The sequence below is a fragment of the Herpailurus yagouaroundi genome, unplaced genomic scaffold (assembly GCF_014898765.1).
Source record: "Herpailurus yagouaroundi ecotype Mexico unplaced genomic scaffold, PumYag 28, whole genome shotgun sequence".
NCBI lineage: Eukaryota > Metazoa > Chordata > Mammalia > Carnivora > Felidae > Herpailurus > Herpailurus yagouaroundi.
In genome coordinates this window covers 148704401-148732032 of record NW_024412376.1, presented here as the reverse complement: position 1 = coordinate 148732032, position 27632 = coordinate 148704401, and the positions used below count along the sequence as shown (strand labels likewise).

Below are 27632 nucleotides of genomic sequence, written 5' to 3'. Positions count from 1 at the left end.
CCACAACACATATTGCTATGGAGATGTCACAAGAACAAAAGAGCCTGCAGTGTGGTACCCACATGGCAGACAACTGCCCTGATGAGTCATCTGGGTCCACGGAGAAATTTACATGATCCAGAAGTAAAACTCTGTGGTTGTTAAAGTACAGAGATTTGGGGGAGGTGTTTGTTACCGCAGCATAACTTAGCCCATCCTGGCTCATACAGTCCATGTCAAAGAAAAGGAGCACAGGGAGCCTGGTGGAGATTATATTTGTGCACCCCACCCCTCACTGTGCTGCTGCTGAATCACCACAACGATGAAGACACACAAGTATTATTATCATCACTATTAACAAAAACCAAAGTTTTTGTGACAAATGCTTTCCATGTATGTGTGCCTTTAATCCTCACAGCAATCCCGTGAGGTTACTCTGCTATCATGACATTCATTGTCTAACGAGGAAATGAACTTGAAATAAAAGAGTTCATGTAATGTGCCCAGGGATGGACAGAGTCAGAATTTGAACTTAGATCTTTGTAGGGCCAACCCCTTGAAACCTCAAATCCTGAAAAACTAAGCATTCTGTGAAAAAGAAAGAGAGAGAGAAAAAGAAAGAAAGAAAGAGAGAGAGAGAGAGAGAGAAAGAAAGAAAGAAAGAAAGAAAAAGAAAGAAAGAAAAGAAAGAGAGAGAGAGAAAGAAAGAAAGAAAGAAAGAAAGAAAGAAAGAAAGAAAGAAAGAAATCCTCAGAATATTCATGGAGTTGGTCACTACGTTGAGTCAGTATTCCCAGCACAAGGAGCTATGGGAGGGCAATTCTGAATTTGGCTACGTTTTAGACCTAGAACAAATGAGTGAAACCTTTATCTCTTCGCCCCCTCCCCTCTAGATCTAGGGGGCCTGCCTCTTCTTTCCTCAGATTCTAGGCCTGAAGGAAGGAGGAAAAAAAAAAACAAAAACCCAAACCAAGAGGATCCACAAGCATCTCTCCCCTGTGCTTTTTGGGAGGGAGCCAAGTGGAAGCAATAAGTTTTCTATCCACTTACAAGAAATGGGATAAACTAAGGGTGTCAGAAAAGAACCAGAGGGCTGTTTCCTCCAAAGAGGCTTGGTCGGAACAGTCTTGTGTAAGCTGTAGCTGGTCTCAGCCACTCATTCAACAAATATTTTCTAGGCGGCTTCTCTGTGGGAGGCACTGAGCCAAACACCGGTCTCCCCAAGGGATAAATGGTCCTGTTGATTTTGAAAATGAAAAACATGATACCTGGATAACAAATCTTATTTCCACAATCCCTTATGGGTTTTTCTGAATCTCCCGACGTTCGGAAAACTGAAGACATGTTCACATCCCATTAGTGACCTCAGCTGACGTGAGGGTGTTTATTCTTCTTTTTTTTTAGTTTTATTTATTTTGAGAGGGAGAGAGAGAGCACATGTATACAAGAGATGGGGGGGGGAGGGGAGAGAGAGAGAGAGAGGGAGAGGGAGAGGGGGAGAGAGAGGGGGAGAGAGAGAAAATCCAAAGCAGGCTCCACACTGTCAGCGTGGGACCTGATGTGGGGCTCAAACTCATGAACCGTGAGATCATGACCTGAGCCAAAATTAAGAGTTGGATGCTTAATCGACTGAGCCACCCACATACCCTAGATGTGAAGGCGTTTATGGTCCCTATGCCACTAAATGTCAATATTCATACATTTGCTGAAGACAAATCAATGTGTTTGATTATTGACTAGTCACTGCCCTGGAGTCTGCTGGGGCCAATACACAATGTACCATATGCTTAAGGCATTTCCTCTCAGATTCCAATAACTTCAGGAACTGAAACGCCTCTGGGGCCCAAGGAGTTTAGACACAGGGAACCTGACTTTTATTTGAAAGTCACCCTTGCAAATCTCTACGTAGTCTTGATGACATGTGTGTGACTAAAGTCCAATCTTTCTTGGACAATAATTGTCCCACACCTAGCATTTATTGGATATTGACTTCCTCACATAGGCCAGGAAAAACTAAAAGTACATTACATGCAGAAAATCTTCAAGCTGCCTTAAATGCTATGTGTCTATTCCCATAGCCTCCTATTTTCTTTATTATTTAGAATTAGCATTGAATGCTGGAGCTGGGATAAACCTCACAGGTAACCCAAGCGACTTGCCCGACTGCAAAGAACAAGGTTTCTGGCCTAATAGTGTTTTCCAAGTGGTGGGTCACGACACATTAGTCTGGGTAGTGAAATTAATTCACCTGAAATGTCATTTTCTTCAAAAAGAAAAAAAAAAAGATACAGAACGAAGATATCCATGTGCATCCCATGAAGGTAAGCATTGTTTCACCAAGCTTTTCTTTTGGAGCATGTGTGTAGGAATAAACACACGTATCTGCAGATCTTCACACATTGAGCGTGGACTGCCACTCTAAAAGCCTATAAACCACTATTCTGTAAAAGGCCACCCTGCACATGTATTCGTTCATTCGATGGATGTTTCATGAAGGCCTCCAAGGGAGGCAAGAGTGGGATGGAGGTTGGCTTTATGGGCAGGGGAGGAAAGCTACATACAGGAGATGGCACTTGATGCATTTTGAGAGTTGAGTGGGCATCATGGCGCCCAAATAAAGGCCATTATGTCATGGAGATTATTAGTTCTTTGGGACTGAGGCACAACCCTAATTAATTAATACTCGCTCTGCCCCCCTCACTGGGCTTCAAACGGAAGGTGCTATGCTAAAATTGGACTTTGTAAACTTTTTCAAAATTCAAGGTACTACGTCCATGGCACTTAAAGCGAACGAAACACTTTCACAGACATTCTCTCATTTGATGGTCAACATTGTATGACAAGTGGGACAAAAACTGTTTTCCTCATTTTAAAAAAGAGCTGAGATTGTCTTCCCCAGAGTAACAGAACTAACTACTGTCAGCTCAAACCAGGAGTCTGAAGTACAAATTCCAGGCTCTTTTTAGTATGCTATATTGGTCCCAAATACATTAGTAGCAGGTCCACATATTACCTCTCTTGGATCTAACCATATTTAAAAAAATGTCTATTTATTTATTTTTGAGAGAGAGAGAGAGAGAGAGAGAGCAGGGGAGGGGCAGCAGAGAGAGAGAGAGGGAGACAGAGAATCTTCTACACTGACAGTGCAGAGCCCAGCGTAGGGCTCGAACTCATGAACTGTGAGATCTTCACCTGAGTTAAAACAGGAGTCGGACCCTCAACCGACTGAGCCACCCAGGCGTCCCAGGGTCTAACTACATTTTTAACCAAACGCTCTCAGAGATAACCGTGTACTCGGAGTGGTGCATTTTGACTCATAGTGTGTTGAGGCCTCGTTTGGAAGACAGGTGGCCCTCCTGGGACCCTTTTCAATCATATTCCACGGGGAAGGACTGAGGTGCAAGAGGCCACCTAGCCATCTGCTCGGTCACCAACCAACTCCGTCCCGGAGAGTTCTCGCCGCCTGTGTACTGATGAACACACTGGGCTCTTCGCCAGCTGAGTCACGTGGATGAGACGCACAGTTTTTCAAAGGGCACTTGCACACGGTTACGTAAGCTGTGACTCAGGCCCCGGACCCTCTTCTCTTCATTCACTCAAAACCTTACCCCCCTCAACCAAGGGGATCGCCTTCAGTCCAATGGGCTTTCCCGTCATCTCTTGCTGGTTTCATCCAAGTTGGTGTCACCAGCTCAGCCTCTCACCTGCGTTCACTCTCGTCTCTAACTCTGTGTCTCCATCTGAACATCTGAGAGGCAGCTTCAACTGAACCCTCACTATCCCCTTGAACTTGCCCTGCCCTGAATCTTCCCCATTGGGAAGTGGTACAAACCATGTTTGGTTTTCCATTAAACCTTGGAGTCCTCCTCGCCTCTTTTCTTTTGCTCGAAGCCCTCATTTGCTTCATCAGCTAATGTCATGGGCTCTACCTTCACAGGGTATATTGAATCAGGTACTGCTTACCCACTTCCCCCACTCTCACTCTTGTTCCAGCCACCATCATCTTTAAGTTTATTTATTTTGAGAGAGAGAGAGAGAGTGCGTGCACAAGTGGGGGAAGGGAATAGAGAGGAGAAAGAGAGAATCCCAAGCAGACTCTGCACTGTCCGCACGGAGCCCCATGTGGGGCTCAAACTCATGAGCCATGAGATCATGACCTGAGCCAAAATCAAGAGCCAGACACTTAACCGACCGAGTCACCCAGGCGCCCCTGCCATCATCTCTTGATTAGACCGTGGCCCCAGCCTCTTGCTTCACACTGTCTGCTTCTACCCACCTACAGTCCCTGCTCCGTGTCATAATGAGAATGATGCTTCTTAACGGAAAGCAGATGGTGACATGTAGTGACTCAAAGTCCCCCACGGCCTCCCATCACATTTAAAACAAAACCCAAAGTCCTCCCACTTACCCTTGCTCACTGCTCTCCAACCTCACTGGCCTCCTCGCTGGTCTATGACCACATCAAGCCCACTCCAACCTCAGGGCCTTGGCCTTGCTGCTTCCTCTGCTTGGATTGCAGGCTTGTTCCCTGGCTTCCTTCAGATCTGTTGTTAACGTCTCCTTCTCAGGAAGTTCGTCCCTGTCTGCAAATACCCAGACTCTCAATCCTCTTACACGGTGTTACTTTCCTTCATTGCACTTAATACTTGATCTTGAGTTATGTAACTGATGACTATTGGTTTATTTTCAACATCTCCTTCTCCATGGCCACGAGTGCTTTGCTTTTTCATTCTAGGTGCCCCACATTCAGAATGATGCACGGTATATAGCTGGTGCTCAATACATACATATAACGAATGAGAAAATGTCATGCATTATCTTACTATATCTCACTATAGCCTCAACGGTCTGTGTGACACATGTGGTTTTATCCCCATTTTATGGATTCTCAAACTTGCAGCTGGTAAAGACCACAAGAATCACCTAAACCAGACCCCTAATCATACAGGTGTGGAAACTGGAACCCAGACCGTGCACTGACTTACCCAGGGCTGACTAGTAGGACCCAGAGCTGGACCTAAGCTGAGGGTTCCTCTCAGCCCAGTGCGTTTCTCTCCACACACCAAATTAAGGCACGCATCCCTGGCGAGACATAAGTGCCTATAAATGTAGAATGGTGCCTGGTACTTTTTATAGCAATAAAAATTATTAATAAAATAAAAGAGAGAGTAACAGATGATAATAAGTAGCCTGATAATCATTCATTAATAGTCATGAACTATAGTATGCTAAATGTTATAAAGACATACAAAGTTCCCAGAAACACAGGAAAGGCAGCTTAAAGCAATGGTTGAGAGCATGGCAGAAGGAACTGGGACGCTGCAGTCAGATCTTGACTTTACCGCTCACTAGCTATGTGATCAATTACTTAGCTTCTCCGTGCCTCAGTCTCTCCGTCCGTTCAGTGGGTATGATTATAGTATCTTCATAGGGCTAGTGTGAGAATTAAAAGAATTAGTATGTGTGAAACATTTACAATAGTAAGTGCCGTATGTGCATTGCTATTCTATTTTTCATCACAAGGAGAGGATCACAGCTTGGCAAAGAAGGTGCTCAGAGAGTCAGAGGAAGATGTGAATGTTTGAAACGGATCCCAAAGGACATGTGGAAGGATTGTTTTGCTGGGGGGGGGGGGGGGTAGCTGCGGTTGTGACAGGTAGTGGTGATGGGAAAACCATACTCCTGGCAGGGAAACGGTCCCAGCAAAGCTCAGAGGTGAGATGCCGGAAGACAGGCTGTCCGCATGGCAAGCAGCATGCTGGGCTGTCTTGGCGGGAGGAGTGGGAACGAAAGCTACCTAAGATAAAGCTGGAAAGAGAGACAGATGGGTGGTCAGGTCAGAAAGGGCCTGGAAGTGGTGTTGAGGAGTTCAGATTTGATTCTTCCAGCAAGCAGGAGCCCCGAGGGTCTCTGAATAGGGGAGTGACATTAAGAATCCTTTGAGGAAGACAATTTCGGCCTGACATCAACGCGGTGTAAATTATCTCTGACTATACAGCTTGGGTAAAATTTGCTGCCAAGCTCGCAGGGGGAGGGGAAGGCAGCTGGGGTTCAGGGCCCCGCTTTGCAGACACACCTTTGGATCCTGCAGTTTGATCTGATCTGTCAGGCCGACAAAGAACACACTGGCTTTGCTGTTTCTTAATGTGGATTCTGTTATCACCTTGTCTAACGCAGTTCTGTTAGGCGGGGTGCTACCCAGGCAACCGGCTGCAGGCACGGGGTTAGCCTCAGCCACGGAGGCTGCTATCAGAATCTTATCAGTGGGCGGACGGGTCACGTGGCTGCCCAACCGCAGGTCAAAGGGCGGAGACGAGCAGGGCAAACCTCACGAAACCGGCCGCCCTGGCCAGGGGATACACACCTGGTTCTCCCTGTCTTCCATCATTGCTCCCCAGTCAAGGCGTAGTTCTGCCTGTTAAGTTCATGTGTGGCGTGGGGGCCACGCCCCCTCTTCATGTGTGGCGTGGGGGATATTTGCTCTCTTCTCGGCCCAAGAAAAGGAGGGTTTGGGTTTGTTTTCAGTAAAGGAGAAGGAGAAAACAAATTAGTATTTTTTGAACGTCTACTATGTGTCAGGCACTGTTAGGAGTAATAACGATGAGAAGTGTAGACTTTCATTTCATTAACAATAGTAATTAGTGGCATAGTGACCACTATTTAGTGAACATTTTGTTCCAAACTGTACGCAATGATCAACTTGAAACATTAGATTCAATCCATACAGCTGCTCTATGACATAGGTTGTATGATTAGCCCCATTTTAGGCAGGAGAACACTGAAGCCCAATGAGGTCAATTTATCCTTCATTCCTAAAGTAGTAGTCAGTAGCAAAGCCAGAATGTTCCCTGCGTTGGGTTCTAAGCAACAGGACCCTTTAGCTGTAAGTGACAGTAACTGATACTCTAACGCAGGAATGTACTGGAAGGATATTGGCACTCATAGAATTGGCAGGAGGACAGAGAAGTCGACTTGGAAACAAGTAAGCAGCGAGGTGACTCTGGTGGCTGCAGGCAGGACGAGGAACCACCAGGTCTCAGTGCAGGAAAGATGAGGTTAGAGGCCACCGATCGGGGCAGAACGGGGTAAAGTTTCGGCTTCTTCATCTCTCACCTCAAGGGGTGGCCTAAAGTAGATCACGTGCCATCCTTTGCCTGGGGGAGCACAGGACACCCACACTATAGTCTTGTGCTCTGTCCCTGCAGATTATATCCAGGGGTAATGCCCTCCCACCCGGGGTGTTGGTGCAAAGAGAAATGAATGCTGGGGAGTGAGAAAACAACGACTGTTCACACACTAACCTGGGTAGATCCATTCTATTGAGCTTATTCCTCAACTTTGCCAAGGTCCTCCTTCTGGGGGCTTATGAATAAAGGTTGAAAAAGAAACAGTGCACATTTAATAACAATTCCTTTTATTCTGATTAACCTCTGAGACTCTATCAATCACACCCAGAAACACCTGGAGAAAGGAGAAAACCACCTGGAGAAAGGAGAAAACCACACACCAAGTACACGGGGTAATCAGTGAACGTGAATGCAATAAACGGTAAAATATGCCCGGTTTTCGGCACGTGTGCTAGACCTCGTGAAACACTTTTATTATCCTCTCCAAGATAGACTTCTTTTGAACTGCATTTCAATTGTATTTTTTAAAGCACAACTCACAAGTCATTTGTCGATGTCAATCCCTACCTGCATACAAACGCCACGTAGGTAGCCTTGTGCTCTCATCCTAAGAACCGAGACCTACAGTTTTCACCACTGAGTGGCTTTTATCTACCCACTTACTGTTATCTGCAATAAAGCAAATCATAATTTGCTATAAGGAAGATCATAATAATTAAACGACTATCTGAAATACCACATTACTGTTTAGATGGCTTTACAGCTAGACAAATGCGATGAGAGATAAAGGTGGCCAGGCTGTCAGGGAGGGAGCCTCTCCACCGAGTGACTGTCTCCCTCGAACAGTGACTCGTGGTCCTTGGCGATTTTTACGGATGGGGTCAGGCTAGCTCTCGTTAGCCGCTTCGAGAATATTACCTGCTAATCCCCAAAGGCTTCACAATGTGCTGATAAACTCGTGTGGCTGAAGGGTTCGTGTTCAGGAATGATTTAGAAACTTCTCAACTGTAGGCTCCCTCTTTTCTGAGACGTATTTCCCCCTCTGGTCCTCCTCTACTTCCTACTTTCTCACTGCCCTCTTCTTACCCTATTCTCCGTCCTCCACCCAGGAATACCTCCTTTCTCACCCAATATGCGGCTTCGGGCAAACAGTATCCGACAATCGACACAACTTCAACTTCCAATAAGCCACTCCCTCCATTCTCAGAAGCCCTACTCTGCCCTGCCCAGTGATGTCTGGCCGGGACCATCACGACAGCCTCCTCTTGCCTCCTTACCTGTCTGGCCCAGGTACGAATCCCTTTGAAAACCATACCTCAGGTCCTGCCACTCACTCACTTTTAAAAATATCCCTGTTACGGAGATTGGCAAACAAGAGCTCTGCGGTACCTGGCTGCAGTCTGCTTCGGACTCCTCCTGCCCTCTTCCTGACTCCTGGTAACCATGTGACATTCCAGGTACACCTGAAGTAGGGCATCACAGCCACCAGCCCACCCATCTGCCTCCCCACCGACTGAGGCCTCCCTGCAGCCAAGGTCCAACTCATTCACCTTTGCATCTCCAGAGCCAAGCTCCTGACCAAGAGTTGAGTGCTCAATACACTTTACATTTGAGATGTAAATGAATTTTGATTCCCGCTAAGCTGAAATATATTTACCTATTTGTAATATATTTTTTAGGAAGCTAATCAATTATTATTTATTATTAAGCTTAACTCTCGAAAGTCCATTTTTAGCATCATTTAGAAAAAGAAATCTGGTGGGGCGCCGGGGTGGCTCAGTCAGTTAAGCGTCCAACTTTATCTCAGGTCATGGTCTCACAGGTTGTGGGTTCGAACCCTGCGTCAGGCTCTGTGCTGACAGCTCAGAGCCTGGAGTCTGCTTCAGATTCTGTGTCTCCCTCTCTCTCTGCCCCTCCCCTACTTGCACTCTGTCTCTCTCTCTCTCTCAAAAATAAAAAATAAACATTTTTTAAAAAAATGTAGAGAAAGAAATCTGGTTGCAAAAACTCGATATGTATGGAGAGGTCACAAGACAGTTCCTATAGAATTGCCATAATGGTATTTGTAATTTCACCTCATTTTTATTCCTTAAAATGAACGCTTCCCCATATCACAGGGGCATAAACTTCCTTTACACCTTCATTCTCTGAAATCTTGCAGACTGACCACTCCAGATATACAGGACTGTCACTTAGGGACACACTGAACCTTGCCAGGCAGAGTTTGGGCATCTATGGAGTAAGATGCTAAGTGGGGCCAACCCCACGTGGACAGTCATCTCACGGAGGTCCTCCAGCCTGCGGCCATCGTGACCACACCACACTGACTCACCCGTGGGAGCAGCCTTTGCCAGCCACGATCACACCCCAGTCTCCTAAGCACGTCCACAGCCCTGTTCCAAATCTGTGTTCGCCTGTGTAATTTTTAGATAACACTTCAGCAATTTCAGGTTGGTAACAATGATTCTAATGCCTTTCTCTAAGATGACTTTTTTTTTTTTTTTTTTTTATGATCTAGCTTTCTCTGAGTCACCATGGCGGCTTCCCCCTCTTCAGTATTACTTTCGACAGGCAAACTTTGATGATTTGAATGCCCCAGGGGATGTGCTGGAAATTTAAGTTAAGTGAGATTTCAGGTAATTGGAAGAGTTTATAATGTGAACTATGGTAGCTGGGGGGTATATGAAATTCACTGACAGTCTTGGTTAAGTGAAGTTAGGAATAACGAGGGTTTGCCTGAATATCTATTTCAATCCTTCCCTCCTGTTATTCCTTCCTTACTCCCTGTCCCCACCTTCTCAGTCTCTGTACCGTCTGAGTGCACCCCTGTTCTTTTCAGGCCAATAAAAATTAGGAGGAAATGCAAGGAAAAAAGACTGCTTTCCTTCTAGTTGGCCATAAATGGGCTAGGAAATCCCTCTCATTTGCTGAAGATGGCATATATTTTTAAAGACCATTGCTTGCCTAGAGCGACTTTGCTCTCTCCCCAGCGCTAGGCTGATCTGACCTTGCCTCCGGCTGAGATGCTGATGGCAAGGCGTGCAATTCAGGTTTGTTTCACAGAGATCCAGGATTCGGGATGGGGCACTAAAATCGCCCATGCATCTGAGGTTCACCCTTTTCCATCCAGGCTGCCAGGGGCCTGGGGTACACTAGCTGTAGCCGACAGCCCACATCACACACACTCACATATACAATGACATATTAAAACATGTAACAGTCACACATGGAATGTAATGAGAGATTCACTAGGCACTTCATTATGGGATAATAATTCAATTCCATTGCAGAAAGCCTTTCTTGTGGGCTGGGTAGCAATAAAAAGCCAACAAAGCATGGACAACATTTTGGTCAAACTGTCTTTGAAAGCTATAAAATTGCTGTGGCTCATCTTCCCCCTGTCTCAAAAAGAAATCATAAAACAAAACAAAACAAAACAAAAAAACAAAAAACAAAAAAAAACAACCAACCCTGGGGCACTTGGGTGGCTCTATCGGTTAAGCTTCCCACTTTAGCTCAGGTCATGATCCCGTGGTTCATGAGTTCAAGCCCCGCGTGGGGGTCTGTGCTAATGGCTCGGAGACTGAAGCCTGCTTCGGATTCTGTGTCTCCCTCTCTCTCTGCCCCTCCCCTGCTCACACTCTGTCTCTCTCTCTCAAAAATAAACATTAAAAAAAATAATAAAAAAAAACCCTAAAATCCTTACTACTGTTGAGCCACAGTGACCACTGTATATCTATCTGCCCCTGACTTCTCAGATCTGCCCTCAAACACCGTGAGGCAGTGCCTCCACTTCCCAGATGAGGCTCAAGTCGTTTGCAGAACTCCAACTGATTCCAGGACTATCCTTTAGCAAAAGGGAATTTGGGAGGCACAGAGACAAAGGCACTATTGATAGACACAACATGGCACCTGGGATTTAGAGTGAAATTATGTGGCTTCCATGGCCATCACCTACCACTCACCCCCTCTGTATCTCAGTTTCCTCTTACATAAATGCTGGGTGAACGACCATCACCATAGTGGACTCTACTCAGTGCCCAAAGGTGATTCAGTATTTCCCATATATAAGTCATTAATCCTTATCACAACCCCAAAAAGTAGACATTCTCCCCTTTTACAGATGAAGAAACTGAGGACCTAGGAGATTTTTCTTTTTTTAAGTCACACAACTTGTGGGGCATCTGGGTGGCTCAGTCTGTTAAGCGTCCAACTCTTGATGTCAGCTCATGTCAGGATCTCACATTTTGTGGGTTCAAGTCCTGTGTCAGGCTCTGTGCTAAGAGGACGGAGCCTGCTTGGAATTCTCTCTCTCCCTGTCTCTCTGCCCCTGCCCAACTCGTGCTGTCTCTGTTTCTCTCAAAATAAATAAATAAACTTAAGAACAAAGTCTCGCAACTTGCCGGTGGCAACGGTGGGATTTATTTTTTTTAATGTTTATTTATTTTGAGAAAGAGAGAGAGAGAGCAGGGCAGGGGCAGAGAGAGAGGGAGAGAGAATCCCAAGCAGGCTCTGCGATCTCAGTGCAGAGCCCAATGCAGGGCTCAAACGCATGAAACGTGAGAACACGACATGAGCTGAAATCAAGAGTTGGACGCTTAACTGACTGAGCTACCCAGGCACCCTGGAAATGGTGGGATTTAAACCCAGGCCTGCCCCACCTCTCTCACAGGAGAGTCATAAGGGCTCTATAAGACAATGCATGTTTAAAAAAAAAAAAAAAAAAAAGCACTCAATAAATTCTAAAGGCACCAATCTTATTAATAATCACAACAATCCAAAGAACTGCGTTCATCCTATTCAAAGAAAGAAAACCAATCTCCATTCCTAAGTTTGTCAGCAGACCTTGCCTTTGTGAAAAATATCATCTCCCTGCTGGGATGAAGTGTTCCAGAAGAGGGTCAGAGTGCTCCAGATGAAGACTCAACTCAAGATGGAGCATTTGTGGGAGTATTCCCTGGCTTCCATCTCTTCCATACTAGAGTCAGGTGCAGATACTCCAAGGCAAGGAGGTGTTCCGTCCCTGTCTGCCCCCGAAAGGCAGTCATCTGCAGACTAGAGATCTTGAAATCAGACATGCAAATCCATCACTATTTTAATTATCCAAGGAAGTAGAGCTCTTACCACCATCTGCCAAGATGCCAGCCAATCGTGATCATCACGGCTCCCCCCAGCGGTTCTCTCTGCATGAGAATCACGGAGTCATCATTAAAGGGCCACTTGGGCCCCAATTTCCGCCTACAGGATGAAGGTGTCCCCAGCTGAAGCTTGTGAGTGGGAGCTGTTTTTGCCTTCTCTCTATGCCTAGCTCATATTTTCCTGAGCACTGTTAATTTGCTCCTGAGCTTGTCATTATCAGTTTCTTACCACCACCTCCAGGCAGTACTGATTAGTGAGAAATGTTCCTCAACAAGAACTGTCAGTTCAGAACTCGGCCCCACGGCAACAAGTTAGGTGGAGATTCATTCTGGAACATGGGTGGATGTGCAGTTCTGCTGATTCAAGTCGCAGGCTTATTCAGAGGGCAGACTAAACTATAAACACTAATTAAGGCGAGGGCTCTGTCCAGGTCTGTTTCCCTGGCTGGTAATGGTGCAACTGGGTCGATCATGCTAGCAAAGGGCTCCTATGGATGATCTCAATTTAGTATGGCTTTCAGGGAGGACGGCAAAGTCTTCATTGTCTCCACATCACCAACAAGCCAACAGCCAACACTGGGCATAATTTTATGGCTTCTCTTGACAGCCCATTTGTCCACCACAATCACGGTTCATCAGAAGAGCACTGAACGACAGTAACATGGGTTGCTTCAGTTTGTTCCTCTGCAAGTACAGACACAAGACCTGGCGCTTAAAGGATTCCTTTGGAGAAGACATCACTGATGCAGGTAGCATCAAGGCGTGGGCATTTCTCTTTCAGTAAGGAAACTCACTGATAATCAAGGTCACTACAGACAGCAGCGTCAATAGGACTGACTAAATATGTGACCAGGCTAACCATTCCAAAAGGAGATGAAATTTTAGAGGCAGAGAGACCTAAAAGCTCATGGAAGGCAGTGGATATCCCAAGTATGTTTTTGGGGGGAGGGGGTCAGACTTTCTTGGATTCCAGTCCCTGCCCTGCACCTGTAGCTGAATGACCTTGAGCAAGTTAATCCATCTCTTGCTGAGCCAAAGACCCCTTACTTGTAAAAGGGGGACCAGGATAGTGTGTCCTTCGTAGGGTCTGCGACATAAAGGAGGCAATGGAACAAGGTATCTAGTCCAGTCACTGGCGTGAAGCTGGCATTTGCTAAGAGGTTATTATTTTTTTTATCTTTATAATCATCCTCCTCCTCCTCATCAATCATCATCATGTTCATGCTATATCATTAGGACTGTTGCTGTCCGTACTGTGTAGGAGGGTGCAAAGACCAAAGTAGTTAAAACAAGTCTTTGGGAAAGACCTATCAAGCCTGATGGGCCTAGACCCCAGATATGGCCATGGAGGCATCAGACAAAACACTAAGGGCAGACCCTCCTCCACCACTGACCGTGTGCCAGGTACTGTTCTGGGCACTTCACACACATTAGTTCATTTGGTCCTCACAATGAGGCCCTAGGAGGTAGGAGTTACTATGATCCCCTACATCTCCTATAAAGTGCTGGCCAAGAAGAGGGAAGCAGAAGTGTTCCAGGAGACTTCTGGGAAGTTTCCTTAAAGGAAGGAGCATATTCTTCTTCATGTTTTCTTCCTCCTGCAAAATATTCATCCCGAAAATGGAAAGCTCCACTGTTGGAACTGGTGGATAAAAGAAACAGAAGGTGCCTGGGTCCCTGAAAAACTGTAAGCTGCCATATCAGCCTTAAATGGTCTTCCTCTACAGTCACTGTACTTGAGAGAGGAATACAGATAACTCTATCTTATCCAAACCACTGCTGTTTCTGGTATTACGTTAAAACTAATCCTAAATAATATGCCAACACACCCAAGCAACTGATACTGAGGAAATTTGGCACCTTTTAATGTAAGATATGTAACTGAGTTCATAAGAGAGCCCTATGTCACCCCTGACAGGTGTCACTGGATATCCATGATACAAAACTGTGTAAGTACTATACTGAGGTTTTCATAGAGTTTAAATGAAAGAATACTTCCTTCTTGGCTTGATAATTCAAAATACACACCTCCTAAAAGTGAGCACCACACTAGAATGTTTTTTCATTCGTTCACTCACTCATCCATTTGGTGAGGCTACGGTAGACCAGGGGAAACATAGACTTTGGAATAAAAAGAACCCGAGTTCAAATCCCAGCTCTTGTATTGCCAGCATATTCTCTTATGTTTACTTATCAACTCTTAGCCATATTGATCACAGCAAATGAAATGGTTGTAACTCTAGCTGCCTCTCAAGGCTGTTGTGAGGTATAAATGAAATGCAAATATAAAGCGTTCAGGACTGGGCACATTAAATAGCACCCAATAAACATATCCTTTTTCCTTCAAATATGTGCCTGCACCAAACCTTAGATGAACCTTATATGTATGGCACACAGGGCTTAATAAATGGACACATTTGTTAAGAATAACTTCACTGGGGCGCCTGGGTGGCTCCATCAGTGAAACATCTGACTCCTGATCTCAGCTTAGGTCGTGATCTTAAGATCGAGAGTTCAAGCCCCGCGTTGGGCTCCCTGCTGGGTGTGGAGCCTACTTAAAAGCAAAACAGAACGAAAAGAATAACCTTACTGCAGTTAACAATAATAATGATACTGAGAGAGTAGTAGCAATCACAGGAGTGGTCGTAGAAACAGCGGTAGTAAAATAATCAAAAGCTGAACAGAGAGGGTGAAAATAAGGAAGGTCCCCAAATGTGTGCGGTTAATACCTACATGATCAAAACTTAACTGTTCAGCACGAGGTCGGAGACTGTTTCTGGAGAAGTGTGGAATTTTTCTCATGAATCCTCACCCATGTTTCCAGTAATCAAAGCAGTGATTTTCCTTGCTCACCAAGCAATCTTATAATCTTAAAAGAACGTCTCCCTAAAACCCAGGTGTTTAAATTGTCCAATGAATTCCTCTCCTTTTTCAAAAATGAATTTTTAAACAGAAGTTGATGGACAGGAAGAACGAACACCCTAGAATCTGCTCTCCTGTACAAACCTTTACACCGAGTGGTAAGATGCCAGATACCCTTGCCCCAGCGCACAGGGGTAGTTATTAGGTCGTTCAGCCTAACTCATGTGCATTCACAGAAACTAAGTAAGCAAGGGAAGATATAAGCCGGCTGTGCAAAAAACCACGGGAAAACCCTAAAGTCACTGTCCCTGCAGCCTATTCGAGAGTTTAACAGAACTCTGATGGCAGACATCTGGGTGTTCCGACAGTGGGAAACAATGCAGTTAAGAATTTCTAAGACATAGGGGCGCCTGGGTGGCGCAGTCGGTTAAGCGTCCGACTTCAGCCAGGTCACGATCTCGCGGTCCGAGAGTTCGAGCCCCGCGTCGGGCTCTGGGCTGATGGCTCGGAGCCTGGAGCCTGCTTCCGATTCTGTGTCTCCCTCTCTCTCTGCCCCTCCCCCGTTCATGCTCTGTCTCTCTCTGTCCCAAAAATAAATAAACGTTGAAAAAAAAAATTAAAAAAAAAAAAAAAAGAATTTCTAAGACATAGGCTCAAAGTCCAGCAAATGTTTGGTTTGTCAACACGGTGTAGTCCCGGGCTGCCACAGAGACTGATGTCGATGGAGATGAGTTAGTGACGTGGAAACTGTTCACGACTTATTGCTGAGCAAGAAAAAGAACACCTTATAAAACAGCATACAGTGACAGAACTCAAAAAAATGCTTAATGGGTGCAGGAGGGGTGGGTGGGTAGAGTCGACTAGGAAAGGCATGCAGAGCCTTCTGGGGAGCTGAGAATGTTCTATATCTTGACCTGGGTGGTGCACATGCAAAAATGCGTTGAGCATTCACCGTGTGCATTCACTGTATGTGTGTAGCACGTGATATAAACTCATTTTTAGAAATAAAGGCCTGGAAAAATATCTGAATGATTAAACACTAAAATATTAACAGTAGTCATCTCTGGGTACTAGAATTATAGTTATTTTCTTTTAAACATACGTATATTTTCTAGGGACAGTTGGTTGAGCGTCTGACTCTTGATTTTGGCTCAGGTCATGATCTCATGGTTCATGGGATCGAGTCCTGCATTAGGCTCTGTGCTGACAGCACGGAGCCTACGTGGGATTCTCTCTCCCTTTCCCCTGCTCTCTCTCTCTCCGTGAAAATAAAAATAAATAAACTTTAAAAAATGAATAAACATACATATATTTTCTAAATTTGGGGACCGCTTAAGTTTATTCAGATATTTAAAGTCAAATCCATCATGATCCAAAGTTTTACCATCTCTAGGTAATACCTTCAGTCACTCACCTCTCTTCGCCACCCTTTCTCCATTCACAGATTCAGGCCGACAAGGGTAGGGCCCCCACAGCTGCCCAAGGAAACTCTCTGTGATGGGGGCAGGTAGGATCCAGGGGAGGTGGATCCGTGGCATTATTAGATTCTAGTACTTCTGCGGAGCCCCTGCTCAGACAGCAGTGGGTCACCTGGAGCACCTGCCTGCAGCCTCCACAGCAGAGGTGGCATCCTGACCGTCCTCCAGTTATGGCCACATCTGCAGGTGTCCCCGACGCCACTTTTGCTCAACTTCCAGCCTCTACTGAAGTCTGGGCAGGGATTTGGAACCCGACCCCAGAAGTCTCTATCTCAGCTCAAGTTCTTGGACTCAGATCTAGGTCAGCTGGCACGAGCATGCAGAGGATAGGAACCCAAGCCTTCTGGTGGGAGAAAATCTGACTTGAAGTTAAAAGGCCTGCCTCCACATACTTGCTTCTTGCCAAGTGACCATCAATAAGGACTCCGAATTTCCATTTCTTCACACTACCCCCTGCTCATTCTAACTGACGAGGTGGTTATGAGGATAAGGGAATGGAGAAGAAGGTGAGAGCATCCCATTGGCTTCTGCACCCTAACTTTTAGCAAGGTGCCTGAGGCTGGGTTAATCCTCTTAAGCATCAGTAGAAGAAAGACAGATGTAAGGTACTGTTTTTATGTATTACGTCCTGTGATGAGGTGACCGCAGAGGCCAAAGCAATTGCATAGCTTCTTTGCATGAGAGTCAAAGGTGGGTGCAAACAACCTTGGCACAAACCCTTCTAGTCCAGCGCGAAGGCAGAGGCTGGGTACGACGCACGATAACACAGGTCAGAGCCCGTTACAGAAAGTAGCTCTTTATAACCAAATGATTTCCCACCCGCAGCTTCTGCCTCTTGTCAAGCAATATATCTGATACGATAAAATTTCAGTTTGGAAGAAAAGAAAGGAAAGAAGGGGAGGTTGAGATGGAGACAGAGAGAGAGGAAACGACTTCTGGTGAATTCATAAATCCCTTGGAGCTTATTAAAAGGAGATTTGACTTACTACCTTTAACAGATCACAGTCTGTATTTGGAAAGTCAGAAGGTCTGTGAGATCAAATGGATACAAGGGGGCTTTGGGGAGAGAAACACACGAGAATGTTGTTCTGACGAGCAAACAAATGGATGTCCTTGTTTTAATTCAGCAGGTTTTCAATGCAAGTATTAACTGAGAGCCGGATAGGCTTGTCATCTCTTTCAGATTTGTCTACAAGCAGGACTTTGTGCTGGGTATAATGGCAGATTCAAAAAACATCCACCCCTTCCCACTCTGAGTAACTCCAGGCTGGAGACGAGGCACGTACGTAAATAATTCCGACCTGGTCACAGAGGTGCACCTGGATGCTATGCGATCGCAGGAGGCCAAAGACCTTCCAGTTGGAGGTTAAGGTGGTTATGACTGACCCTCGAAGGAGGAGTGAGAAGAAGTAAGAGAACCAGGGTTCCTGCCAGAGGGCACAGCCTGAGCAAACCCCAGGTGGGTGGAAACGCTGGCTTCCTGCAAACACTCAGTGTGCTTCTGTTTACCGAGAACACAGGACATGTGAAACGGAGATGGGCAAAGTAAGGCCGGATCATTTGGTTTGGATGAAAGTAAGAAAGGCCTTAAACGACAATAAAGTCTGAGACAAAGTGAGAGCCAGCAGCAGCTATGGAGGCTTTTGACCAAGGAAGGGTCAGATCCCAGTTTTGCTTCCAGGCACTTGACCAGGCAGTGAGGGAGAGGGCGGGAGGGCAGAAACGGGTACAGGAGGCAGGGAGCCACGTCCTCCAGGGAAGAGGTTACTGTTAGTTCTTTGTGAGCAAGTGCTGTGTCCTGAGAACTGATGTCGGCCTACTAAGAGGCTTATTCAGGACCCCACCAAACATGGGAAGGAGTTAGCAATGGCTCCGAAGACCAGAGCACCATTTCCTAAAGCACAGGACCACCACCTCGGCTGCAGAGGGTCGGGGACTTGGAAACATACTTTCATATATATCACCTCACTCTAGCCTCATCTCAGGTGAGGGATACAAGACGGATATTGTTATTCTCGTTGCATAAAGTCCAGAGAAACTTGAGGTCTTGGGGAAGTCATGAGATTCGCCCAACACTAAGTAGCTACCTACCGATGGAGCTTGAAGACTTACGTGACCCAGCTGGTGAGGATACCGGTCATGGGCTTGCACCACGTGGACACTCACTCCCAGCTATTTTGGGGCCATGAGCAGTCTGGGGGAGAGGCTGGAAGTGGGGCACACCAGCAGCTGAGCAGGGCTGGCTTCAAAGACAGTATCAGAAATGGCAACGTGGGGGCGCCTGGGTGGCGCAGTCGGTTGAGCGTCCGACTTCAGCCAGGTCACGATCTCGCGGTCCGTGAGTTCGAGCCCCGCGTCAGGCTCTAGGCTGATGGCTCGGAGCCTGGGGCCTGTTTCCGATTCTGTGTCTCCCTCTCTCTCTGCCCCTCCCCCGTTCATGCTCTGTCTCTCTCTGTCCCAAAAATAAATAAAAACGTTGAAAAAAAAATTAAAAAAAAAAAAAAAAAAGAAATGGCAACGTGAACTCTTTCCTTCCTTCTTTCCTTCCCGTTATTCCCTTCCTTCCTCCCTTCTTTCCTTCCTTCCATGAGTACCTGCCAAGGACCATGTGCCTGGAATTGTACTAGATATTATTGCCCCCCCCCCACCTCTCTGAGGGCCCCCATTGTCAGGAACCCCATTACCTTGCCTTATTATGCTGCCAACAATTCTCCACACCATCTTCCCAACTGAAACGTACCATCAACTTCCCAAGTAAAACATACCAGGCCCAGGGGAGGTAGGACACTCATGTGATGTGACATTTGACCATGGCCTTTAAGTATGCAAAGGAGGTCACCTTGGACACAAGCAAAAACCTAGAGATGCCTCAGGGCCTGGAACGATCTGGTATCTGTTAGGAGTTCTGTGGAGAGTGGGGGAGTGGATAGGCAGAAGGGGCCCAAAGGAGTCATTGGAGGTGAGGAGGGAGCAGGGTCCCTGGAGGCCAACTGAGGGACTGGCCTTGACTCTGCAGGCCCCTGAGGGCCATCAGAGAGCTCGAGGCAAAGGAGTGGTAAAGCATTTCAGTGCTTATAAGGACAACTCCAGCTGGATGACAGGACACAAAAGAAAGGTCTTACAGGATGTAGCAGATAATTCTGAGGACAGTGAATGAGAATCTGAGCCATGGTGGGACGGTGGGAATGGCGACACAGAGCCCCTATTAAAGACTTGTTCAAGAGCAGAAAATATGGGCCTTGATTAATAATCAGATTGGGTGCAGCTAGGAAGAAGGATCAAAGATGACTCTGTAGCGACATCATCAATCGAGATGGGATGGAAGAAGGGAAGACAGATAGGAAAGGCGGAAGCCAGAGGGAGGATGGATTCGGGTTAGGGCACATTGAGTGTAGGGTGCCTGGAGACATGTCCAGCGGCCACGTGCAGGGATTCAGAAGCCCAGCAGGTGGGGAAGGAAGAGTGGAGTGTCAGAGGCTGCACAGCCAGGACCACATAGGCTGAAACCTGAGGACAGACCACTGTGCATGGCAGAGAGGAGTCTGGTCTTGGATGGGCTTGGCAAGGGCATTGCAGGAGAAAAGAAGGGGCAGAAGGCAGACTCAGGTGGATCGAGAGTGGATGAGAGCAAGGGGACAAGGAAGAGCCTCAGGTGGGCTCCTGTGTCCTTCTCGACCCTCACCCCTATCACATTGACTCCTGGCAGATCAGCTACCTTCCCACCGCACCCAGGTAATTTCTCCCCTGCTCAGAGGGTATAATCATGTCATCAGTAACATTCTACCTGTGTGTCGACCATTAATAAAGCTATAGGTGGGCAGGCACATTGATGAGTCACTTTTCCATGAGTGAAGACCTCAAAGTAGAGGTCCTGTATATGGGTCAGAACCGGGTTGGTTCTTGGGTATTATTCAGTATCCCCACTCAGTTCTGCTCCTCTTGAGTCATAGCATGAAATTCATTCCTATCTCCTACCCACCCAACATAGCTGGTCACAGTCCCTTCTCTTAGGAGCTCACTAACTTGTGCAGGACTTGAGATCCACACACAGAGAAGGTCCCTATATTTCTCTGGGAGCATTTTAGTGCTATATGAGTGGCTTGAAGTCTAAGCTATGTAATGCAACAGGCTGAAGAGTTCACTTCAAGCTTGGGTGGTCATGGACGATTTTATGAGGGATGCGGGCTTCTATTCCACTTTGGAGGACTAGTAAAGGCGGTGGTCTGGGAGGAAGTAGAAGCCCCACCCATGAGATCAGGATGTGGGAATGAGGTAGGAACCAGAATGCAGGATGGATCAGTTTGTCTGGAACACTCAGTTTCTGAGGGGACCAGTGAGACATAAAGTTGGAAAGCTCAAGGCCAGTTTGAGGGGAGCCTTTGAATACCAGATAATAGGGAGCCAAAAAGGTTTCTGAGTAAGAAGACTCAGTGAAAAGTGCTTTTCTTCTTAAGGTGGCATAATAGATTAGTTGTACAGAGGATAGACTGTCTTGAAGGAGATCTGATATCCTGGACATAAATGAGATGTCACAATAAAACAGCACAAGGTGATAGAGTAGATTATTGAACAAACTTATACAGAAAATGAAAATGGGAAGACTTCAAAACAAAAACCAACGAAGGTTTACGTTCCTTGGGAACCAGTTATCCCCTCCCACGGGCACCATGTCACCTGATGGGCCACAGAGAGATGCAGACTCTCCACTAAGCAAAGATCTCCACCATGAGGTACCCAAAGCCCCAGTGTGGTTCTATTAGTGGAAAACCAGGCGGTGAGTAAGAAATGTCATTCACTCTGGTCATTTTCATTCAGGGACTAGCCAAAGTCCTCTTCTAATCTTCAGTCAATGTATTTTATTCAATGTGAAAGTCACTAAATTAATTTTTTAACATAATAAGAGTAGAAATTGTCAATTTTAGAAGCGCATATGCGAATTTCCCTGCACAGGAGAGAACATGAATCCTATTAGTTAAAAATAGCAGTTGTGCTCACTTTCCCCCACATGCTAATTTTAATAAACTTACTCTGAAATTAGCCTGCCACTATGCAGATAGCTGCTCATCCAAAATGCTCCCAGTAAGCACTAAGCTTGCCTTGCAAGAGTTCAAGTACTCCCAGGAAACTCTGAACAATGCAGAGTTCTAAGTGGAACTCCTCTCTTCTCACCAGACTTGGCCACTCCCAATCCTCTATCATGCCCAGCCCGGCCTCTCTCTAGCCACCCATCACGGGTCATCTTGGACCCATTCCATTTCATCTTCCCAATCCAGTTGGCTATGAAATCCTGTCGGGGTCATTAAAAACAAAATCTTTCTCTTAGCCATCCCTTCTCCTCTATTCCCACGGACGCTGTTATCTCCTTACCACTTCATTTATTCAAACATCCAGATTCATATATCCTACAATTACTTAATTCCTATACGGGGCAAAGCACAGTGCAAAGAGAGCTAAGGCCACAAATTAACAACACATGGTCCCTGCTCTCAAGGAGTTCAAGATCATTTGGGTTCAGCGGAGAGATAGACACGTTATAGGTTAGTTAGAAAACCATGTAAGTGGCATGGCTTCGGTGCCAAAGGAGTAATCGGAAATGCTGATGGTGACAGAAAACACTAGATTGCTAGTCCCTCATCTTGTCTTTCCCCGATTCCTGGCAAAGTTACCAAATTTGTCTGCACATCCCCGCTGCCTGGCATAGTGCCTCGCAGACTCTGTTAGAGGCTCAGTGATCACTGAGTTCGGTGAAAACCGATCTATCCCAGATAGTTTCATCGACTTGTACCCCAGCTAAAAAAGTGTCCAGCACCTCTCCATTACCAGCTATGTTAGAGCACGCCCTCTGTCTTGCTTTTGAGGTCATTCACCATCTGGTCCACCCTGGCTCTTCCAACCTTCATGTCTGCTATACCTCAACCCACTAGTTCCAGCCTTTCCTCAAAGGTCAGAAGCATTTCCTCAAAGGTCAGCTGCCAGCCCAGTGTTCATGCCTGCTTCTATCATGATCACCCATGGCCTCTTCAACCAAAGGGGAAGGACCCAGTTCAAGTTCCACTGCCTCTAGGAAGCTTTTTCCCACCTCTCAAGCCTGACCAAGTGTCTATATATGTGCCCGCTATTCTGTACTGGTTTTTTCATTTAATACTATTATTAATACGAATAATACTTTGAAATATTAACTGATGTCCTATCTACCCACCTTGCCTCCATTTCCTATAATTCCTACCCTGTTTCTCCCTACACATCCCTCTGCCTTTTTAAGAAACCAGACATTCTGCCTTTGTGTTCCAAGGAAGGGAGCATCCAGCAAAACACAGGTAACAAAGCGATTGGCTCTTCAGTGTTGGAAGTCTGGTCCTTAAGACATCAGGGCATGGAACAGTCTCCCCAGTAGCTCCCTCCCCCATGGCTTCCCAAAAGACTAGAAAGATCTCCAAAGTTGAGGAAAGGGCAGAATCAGAGGGCAAAGAAAGAGAGTTTGGCTATCAGTGAGTCTCTAAGAATGAGCACGGAGCCTCTGCCTAATCCGCCTGGGTGAGGGCAGTGGAGGGGGAACCCCGGGACCAGGGTGGGGAGCACGGCTAGTCGTGCTGGAAACCTGATGAAGTGGGATGTGAAGAGGTAAGGAATAAAGCTCTCAGAGCAATGTCTATCTCAAATATCCATCTCTCCCCTTTAAAAAAATTAGATTTTGGGGTACCCAGGTGGTTCAGTCAGTTACACGTCCAACTTCAGCTTGGGTCATGATCTTGCGGTTCATGAGTTCAAGCCCTGCGTCTGACTCTGTGCTGACAGCTCAGAGCCCGGAGACTGCTTCGGAGTCTGTGTCTCCCTCTCTCTCTCTCTCTGTCTCCTTCCCCCCCACTCACGCTCTGTCTCTCTCTGTCTCTCAAAAATAAATATTAAAAAAGATCTTGAAAAAATTCGATATCTTGAGGCACAATTCACACAGAGAAAGGTTCATCTTTTTTGGGTGTACCACTCTATGAATTTCACTACACTTGTACAATCACATAGCCGTCACCACGGCTGAGGCACAGAATACGTCCATCACTCCACAAAGTTCCCTTGTGCCCTCCTGCCGTCAATCTGCTCACCCTGTTCCCAAGCTCTGGCAACCACTGATCTGTTTCCTGTCCTTCTAGCTGCGCCTCCCCAGAAATTTCGTATTAATGGAATCTTACAGTAGGTATGCTTGGCTCGAGCCTCTGGTTTCCATCACTTGCCAATTTTTTTTTCTTTTTTTAGTATAGTTGGCACACAATGTTACGCTAGCTTCAGGTGTACCAAATGTTTTGGAGGCTCATTCATGTTTCTGCACGAATCAGTAACCTGTCCCCTCGTAACGCTGAGCAGGATTTCATTACATGGACGCACGACAGTTATCCGCTCATCAGTTCACGGACACTGGGGCTGTTTCCATTCTCAGTGATTATAAAAAAAAAAAAGGGCTATAAACATTCACATACAGGCTTTGGTGTTGACGTGCATCCTCACTTCTCTTGGGTAAACACCCAGGGGCAGGGCGGCTGGGTTGTTCTGTTAAGCGTATGTTTGACTGTATGAGAAATTGCACAACTGTTTTCAAAAGTGGCCATAACCACTTTCTATTCCTCCAGCAACGCATGGGGCTTCCAGTGCTCTGCATCCTTGGCGGCATTCGGTTTATCCATTTTTTATCTGTTTGTTTTTCCCTCCTGACAGGTTGTGTTGTGGAACCTTATTGCGATCTCAATGTACGTTTCTCTAATGACTGACACTGTTTAGTATATATTCATGTGCTTATTTTCCATCCAAATCTCTTTTTTTAAATTTTTTAAAGTTTATTTTATTTATTTTGAAAGAGACAGAGATAGTGTGGGGGGGGGGTGCAGAGAGAAAGGGAGAGGGAGAGAATCCCAAGCAGGCTCTGAGCCCGATGTGGGGCTCGAACTCATGAAACCATGAGATCATGATCTGAGCTGAAACCAACAGCTGGATGCTTAACCGACTGAGCCACCCAAGTGCCCCACCATCCAAATCTCTTGAGTGTAGAATCTATTTAACTCTTTTGCCATTTTCTTTTTTAAAAAAAGTGTATTTGTTTACTTTGAGAGAGAGAATCCCACACTGCCAGCGTGGAGCCCGATGCGAGGCTCAAACTAATGAACCATGAACTTGACTTGAGCCAAAATCTAGAGAGTGATGCTTAACTGACTGAGCCACCCAGGCACCCCTCTTTTGCCATTTTAAAAATTAGGCTGCTTGTTTTTTTATTATTCAGTTGTGAGAGTCCTTTATATATTCTAGATATAAGACTTCTGTTCTGCACAAATTTTCTCCCAGTCTGTGGCTTATCTTTTCGTTTTCCTAAAGGAGTTTTTCAAAGAGCAGAAGTTTTAAGTTTTGATAAAATACAATTTATTCTTTTTTCCTTTTGTGGTTATGTTTTCATGTCCTATGTACCCTTCTTACTCTTGAAGCTCCCAAACTGTGAAAAACCATCTCAGTGGTGATAAGAGAACCTTCCCAAGTACAAGCTGGGCACAGATAAGGTTCCATTCCCTAGCCTCCCTGGCCTCCATGGCTAGGTGTGGCCACGTGACTATGCTCAGACCAATGGGATGTGAGCAGAAGTCATCCCTAATTTTAAAAAGCCCCTCACCCTGGACTCTCCCTGCCCTTTTTTTCCCCTCATTCTCATGGGTTGGGACAAAAACATGGCAACAACCAGCTTCATACATAAGTTGGGGACCACCCCCTAAGACACACTGGAGTAAGGTGTAAAAAAATCTGAGTTCTTAGATGACTCACGGAGCAGGGCCTCCCAGACTGGACCACCACACACTGTAACATGAAAGAGACCAACATATCCACCTTATTTAAAACAAGATATTTTGAGGGTAGGTATCTTTGTTAAAGTAGCTTAAACTTAACCCAAAAAAATTCACCCTTCTTTCTGGGGAAGTAGACAATAACCTCAAGGGTCTTGGACCCACCCGGTGTCATGTGGTGTATGTATGCATGCAGACAACTGCACAATAATTTCCAAAAGTTTCCGTCAGCTCAGGAGTGATTTGGGGGCAGCGGAATATGAATCTCTTGCCTTTACCCTGGGCAAGAGAGCACGGTCCCCCTTGCTCAGCAAGGTCCTCTGAGCAAGGCTCAGAGCCACGAAGGAACAAATGATCAACTTGTTCTTCGTTCACCCAAAGTAGCACGGGTGGGGTACAAGCCATTGCTGACAGGGGGACAAGGAGACACACAACTGTGACCTATGACTAGATACTAGACGAAACATGAGGAAATTGTGACTATATGAAAGTAGCCCAGACGGGATGCGTAACCCCTACCCCGTCACCCCTGCCAGCGGCTGAGAACCACTTAAGCCCCCTACAACTTAAACACAGGCTGGGGGAAAGGGAGACACAGGACTCCGGCCCAAAGTACATTTCCATCCCTGGGAATGTGTAATCAGAATTCACATGCTGTAGCAAAATATAGACGTTTTCATTTCATGAATGCCCAAGTTTCTGTCCTGAGGTTCATGCTCATTGTACTAACGTTCACTAAGCACCACCTGCCAGGCAGAGGGCCAAGGACTAACAAGCCCCTCACACACCTACGGGGCACATACTCATTACCCATCTGAAGATTAGGAAAACGAGGCTCAGAGAAGCTGCACAGTGCAGGGACTTTTCCAGTCCATTCTGCTTCGGGCAAATAGCCCCTGCTGCCTGCCTGCTCTCAGGCCACATGGCCTTCCTGGGCAGGGCCCACAACCAGATTACCACACTCCTGAGCCACTGTCTTCCAGGCCAGGTGAGTGATCTAAGTGGGTTCAAATGGAGGGACGCCTGCGGTTGTATGGGACGTACTACATAAGAGTTGCTGTCTTCCTCTCGGAACTTGAAAAGGACGGGAGGCTGAGACTAAAGACAAACAGCAAGGAGACTCACGGATAGAGAGAAAGTGCCCATTTGAGTGTGGGATCCAGCTGGGGCCCAAACCACTCCTCTCTTGGAATTACTAGACAGGTCAGCTGTATTGGTTTGTTGCAGCTGCTGTCACAAATTGCCATAAACTGGGCAGCTTGAAACAACAGAAATTAATTCTCTTCTACTCCTGGGGGTTGAAAGTCCAAAATTAACGTGTCAGCAGGGCCATGCTCCCTAATAAGGCTCCAGGGGAGGACTGTTCCTTGCCTCTTCCTAGCTTCTGGTAGTTTCCAGTAATCTCTGGAACTCCTTAGCTGCATAACTCCTGGTCTCTGCCTCTGTCATCACATGGCCTTCTTTCCTCTGTGACTTCACCCAGTGTCTTCTCCCTGTGCATCCCTACATCCAAATTTTCCTCTCCTTGTAAGGACACTAGTCATTGGATTAAGAACCCACTCTAATGACTTTTCCTTAACTCGATTACATCTTCAAAGATCCTATTTCCAAACAAGGTTGCGTTCACAGCTTTGGGAGGTTAGGATTTGAACATATGTTTTTGGGAAGCACAATTCAAGCCACAACATCAGCCGATAAATTCCCTGAGCTGAACCGCTTTGGGTTGGGTTTTTGATCATTCGCACCCAGAGGGAAGTAGAGCCAAGATTCACCCGCCAGAGCTCAGTCAACAACGGAGACCCAAAGCCACACCGTTAACCATAGGGCCTATTCAATCTCTGTCTTTCCAATGTCAGTGGCTCTATTCTGGGTAGAGGTGCAGGGTTACACAACACACTCAAAGAATACGACGCTGACTGCTATCTAATTAATTAACCAAACGTCAAATGGTGAAAATAGTGAAATTGAACTAGGCATGGGTTATCATAAGGCAGCAGGCCAAGGGGCGCCTGGGTGGCGCAGTCGGTTAAGTGTCCGACTTCAGCCAGGTCACGATCTCGCGGTCCGGGAGTTCGAGCCCCGCGTCAGGCTCTGGGCTGATGGCTCGGAGCCTGGAGCCTGTTTCCGATTCTGTCTCCCTCTCTCTCTGCCCCTCCCCCGTTCATGCTGTGTCTCTCTCTCTCTCCCCAAAAAAATAAATAAACGTTGAAAAAAAAATTAAAAAAAAAAAAAAAA

The 27632-nt window shown here is 46.2% G+C and overlaps 1 protein-coding gene across 3 annotated transcripts in view; it reads right to left on the bottom strand.

Annotated features, from left to right (window-relative positions):
- Positions 1–27632, bottom strand: part of CCDC149 (coiled-coil domain containing 149) — a 96962-nt gene that overhangs the window by 65881 nt on the left and 3449 nt on the right. Inside the window, exon 1 of one of the 3 annotated variants that reach the window (XM_040486805.1) lies at positions 12231–12342. The exons of 1 other annotated variant lie outside the window; for it this stretch is intronic. In XM_040486805.1, coding sequence (XP_040342739.1) covers positions 12231–12236 — 6 coding nt within the window. In that variant the 5' untranslated portion in view covers positions 12237–12342. Of the gene's footprint in view, positions 1–4387; positions 4786–12230; positions 12343–27632 lie in introns of those variants that run through there. One more of the 3 variants, XM_040486831.1, reaches the window with a different exon arrangement.